At 44.2% G+C, this 4,492-nt stretch overlaps 1 protein-coding gene across 2 annotated transcripts in view; it reads left to right on the top strand.

Annotated features, from left to right (window-relative positions):
- Nucleotides 1–4,186, top strand: part of ACRC (acidic repeat containing) — an 18,953-nt gene extending 14,767 nt beyond the window's left edge. For both annotated transcript variants that reach the window (XM_006753459.2, XM_015562905.1), the window contains exons 7-10: nt 424–568; nt 1,725–1,860; nt 2,991–3,195; nt 3,500–4,186. In XM_006753459.2, the coding sequence (XP_006753522.1) occupies nt 424–568; nt 1,725–1,860; nt 2,991–3,195; nt 3,500–3,749 (736 nt within the window). In that variant the 3' untranslated portion in view covers nt 3,750–4,186. The remainder of the gene's footprint in view (nt 1–423; nt 569–1,724; nt 1,861–2,990; nt 3,196–3,499) is intronic.
- The last annotated feature ends 306 nt before the right edge of the window (nt 4,187–4,492 follow it).

A 4,492-nucleotide genomic window follows, 5' to 3' on the forward strand; every position in this document is an offset into this window, starting at 1 on the left:
GGTGCCCAAATGGATATAGGGTAAGGAATAAATTAATCAAGAAATGTCTTTGAGGTTTTCAGCTTATGTATAACAGAAGTTGGGTATTAAACACATTGAGCTGGAGACATGCTCATGTGAGTCAGTTGGAAATTTGCATCGGGCAATTAATAGTAAACTCAGAACTAGATCTTAGGAGAGAGATCAAGACTGAAGATACAGGTATGGATCACTGCTGTTGAGGTTGAAACCGTGGGCTTCCCATATCTGAGGATTTGCAAGGAGTAAAGAGGAAAAGGCTATGAATGGAATCTTGGGAAGTGCCCTCATATAAGGACTGGAAGGAGGAGGGACTTGCAAGTTTTCCAAGTCTCTCTTGACATGTATGTATTTCTTCTATTATTTGTTTAGTTATACAAGGCTCAGTTGAATTTCCTTTTGCAGGAACACTAACTGCAATATACCTGGATGTTTCATGCGTAACATTGAAAAGTCAAAGCAGTATTCTGGAAGAAAATTCAAGAAAAATAAGGATGAACTGGTTCAGAAATTGTACACTCTGATGAACAACACTGTCTTTGAGAACAAGGTAAAATCAATGAAGAAGCACTGATTGAATACCCGCTGTATGCCTGGCACTCTTGAGTGCTGTGAGGTGTGCAGATGTGCTAATGGTATATTTCCTGTCCTTAAGAAGTGTCAATTTAGATGGAGAGATGAGACATGCTTATGTGAAAGAAATAGAGAATGTTTGTGGATTATAATATACGGTACAGACTGTTACTACCACAGGAGATCAGGAGAGGGAGAAATCACTGAGACCTCAGTGGTCCGGAAATAGGATTGCCAGGAGGAAGTGAGACTTGTTCTGGTTAATGAAGGATGATAAGTGGCGATAAGTCAGTGATGGTAGAGAGGGCATATTTTGAGGCTCAACTATCTGGAAGAGGGGTTGTGTTGAAGAATAATGTGACCTCAGGCAAATTACATGAGTCCTCTGCCTCCATTTCCTCATCTATAAAATGGGGACAATCATAGTACTGTTCCTCCTACTTCATGGAATTATTGTTTGGCCTAGGTAAGTTAATACACCTGAAATGTATTAGAACAAGACTTACAGCATAGTCAGTAATGTAGCTATGTTTTTGATAGTATAGGACTAGATAATAGACAGCCTTGGGAATCAGGTTGGGGGAGCTTAAATTGAAATCAGTAGGCACCACTGCACAGGGATGTGCTATGAAGCGGCTGCTGAAAGAAACAAGTCTGTCAGAAGCAGTGGTGCAGACTAGATTAGGAGGAATCTGGGGCAGAGAGGCAGACCCACTGGCCATTAGGTTTTTCAGACTTTATTGTCTCTGCAGGGAAAGTTCTGTCATTCTAAAGGTTCCCCATTCTTTGGTGCCCTTCCTGATGCCACATCAGGTGACTGATTAGCGGAACCTTAAGTTCTGACTTGCGTTTTCAATTGTGCCTCACCCTCTCACACAGGTCACATCTACCTCAACTGGTTTGTCCTCTCGTGGCTGCCGCTGACTTGGTCTCCATGCGAGGGAGCACAGCCCCTGCACTCCCACGCTCTCAGAGTCTCCCTTGTGTCCTGATGGCCTTTTAATGGTCTTTGCCTGAGCTTTGACTTGCCTTTAATTCTCCCCAGAATGTTTAGGTTTGCAAAAACTCTTGATTAATATTTTCCGGTCTGCTTAGAACTGCTTTCTGATTTACTGTTTGCTTGTCTTTCGCAGCTGCCAGAGAGACTGGATATCTGCTGGAATAATAAGATGCTGAGAACTGCTGGCTTGTGCAACTCTGGCATGTTTCATTGCCCGAGGGAGCGTTACTCTAAGATTGAGATTTCTCTGAAAGTCTGCGATTCTGCAGGTGATGGCAGCAGCATGGCAGCTTTCCCTCTGGGCTCTTTTCTTCTGACACAGTGCCTATTAAGTTATTTTTAGGTGCTGATATTCTCTGGCATCCTGTGTCACAGCCTTACCTGTCATTCCAGGGTGGACAGGCCTACTGTGTGTTGCTTAGAGGACATTATTATTGGATGTCTCACCATCCTTGAGAGTCCCACTTGTCCATCTTTCTAGTAAGCCTAGCTTTCTCTCTGCAGCTTCCTGTTGGCAGCAGCAGCATCTTCATTCTCCCTGTAACTGAGGGTCAAGGTTCCCTACATCTAGCCGATCACCAGATCTTCGTAATGACTCTCCTGTTATTCCTTCTCTATCTTTGCCTCTGCCCAGGTATGGGCCCTCATCACCTCACTCTTCTCTCTGCTAAGAAACCTGGGGCTTGCCAGTGCCTGGAGCCCGGCTTTCAAGGCTGTCGTTGTCTTGGCTCCCACTGCTCCGCCACTAGCCTGTGCTGCAGCAAGGCTGGTTTCCCACTGGCTTTCAGAACAGCCCACAGGCTTTCCTGGCCTCAATCTTTGCTTACATTTTTCACACCCAGAATGGCTTTTCTTTTTTTTTTTTTTCACATTTCAGGCCCTAATTATCCATGAATGAGTGAGATCATGTGGTATTTTTCCTTCATTGACTGGCTTATTTCACTTAGCATAATGCTCTCCAGTTCCAGAATGGCTTTTCTAATTTTGCAAATCCAGTCAGTTGTTAAGGGCCCAGCCCAGATCCCGGTTTCTCCATAGTGCTTCTCCTGACCAAATCGCACAGCCCAGGTGACTTTCCCCACCTTGTCCACTTATGTTCCTGGAGGGCGGAAACCAGGTCTTGGACAGGTGTATTTCGGGCAGTGTCCCACAGAAAAATGAGCAGGCTGGAGCTGCTCCGAAAGATTCACCACCCAGGCCCTGCCATTTACCATATTGGGTTGAAGTGGATAGAAATTTCCCTTTCAGAATCCTGGAAAAATAACACTCATGCTCACCTGCATATGTTTATATAAGGTGGCGTTTTGTGTGGTGGGGTTGAGAGTCCAGGGCTGCTTGGGTAGTGATCGGAAGGGAATTGGTTTAAGTGCTCATGGTTTCTTTTTATTCCTTTTCCAAGACCGAATCCGGGATACTTTGATACATGAGCTATGCCACGCAGCCTCCTGGCTGCTTGATGGCATCCGTGATTCTCATGGCCACGCATGGAGATATTATGCCAGAAAATGTAATATGGTGCACCCAGAGCTGCCCTTAGTCACCTGTTGCCATAACTACAAGATTAACTACAAGATTTATTATGAGTGTGCTCAATGCAAAACCAGGTAAGATCCTTCTCCTCAGACTTTTTCCAATCATGTTTTTACTAAGGCTTCCAAGTGGCTCTTCAGTGATTACACTAGTAAGTACATGGCTGTCTGACTTGAGGAGTAAAACCTCTTTACTCCTTTCTGTGTCCTCTTTTCTCCAGTCTCCCCTACTTTGAGCCAGCCTGACCACTGCTGCTGCTTGGTGCCCCACTCTCTGAGAATCCCCAGAAAATCTGGCTTTGGGCCCAAGGCCAGCACAGAGAAGAGGCTGAGTTACAGTGACTAACCCTTTGTTGTGTGGTATATCTTTCCTCCTTAGGGTTGGCCGCTACACCAGATCGTTGGACGTTGTGCGCTTTGTCTGTGCTGAATGCAAGGGACCTCTGGTCCTGCTGCCGTCAACTCGGAAAGATGGGACCCCCATAAAGCCCCATGTGAGACCCTTTGCCAAATATGTGAAGCTGCATTACAAATTAGTTAGGGAGCAGAAGGAAGGCAGCACCCATGGGGATGTGATGAGAACGCTCAGAAAGGATTACTTTATCTGTAAAGAAAAGAACAAACTTTGAGGCTATGTGAAAGGGTATCTGTGTGAGCTGAGTCCTCTACTGTGAAGAAGTCTTAGAAAAATATCTTTATTTCTATGAAGTTATGGATAATAGAATTTAAATCCTTTTACTAAAGCTTTTACTGTTGATAATTATTCTTTAACCAAAGATTATATTACTCAGCACTTTGTGCCCTTGACAGTGCTCAGAAGCCCTTTGGGCCCACCTTATATCTTACTTACACTCCAGAGTTGTAACTTGTAGAATGAAATGCAAAAGAAAAATACATTTTTGAGAGTGGCCAGCAGAGAGAATGTGAGTAATGCTGTAAAGGGAACACATTTTAAAGGCAGCAAGGACTGCTGGCAGATGTAACCTGTAACACCTACCTAGAAATAAAAAGCATGTTTCATGAATTTAGTTTCTCTTGCCAATTGTTCACAAAATAAAAATAAATAAAATGTTTTCTGCAGTTCACTTGTTAGCAAAGCCTGTTCATTGCCAACCTGTGCTGAGAGCAGAACAAGCCCCTGGATACCTGAAGCTCTCCTGGATGTGGTCTGGGTTTTCCTCTGATTCTTGTGACTGCTCACAAGTATGTCAGCAGCCTCCCCACATCTGGGAGCTATCTGGGATGTAGATGGAACCAATGTTGTATTTGTTCCAGATTGCTGCTATAACAAATTACCACAAGCTTAGTGACATTGTTATCTCACCACTCTGTATGTCAGAAGTGTGGCACAGACCTCACTGAACTGTAATTC

The sequence above is a fragment of the Myotis davidii genome, unplaced genomic scaffold (assembly GCF_000327345.1).
Source record: "Myotis davidii unplaced genomic scaffold, ASM32734v1 scaffold2551, whole genome shotgun sequence".
Classification (NCBI taxonomy): Eukaryota; Metazoa; Chordata; class Mammalia; order Chiroptera; family Vespertilionidae; genus Myotis; species Myotis davidii.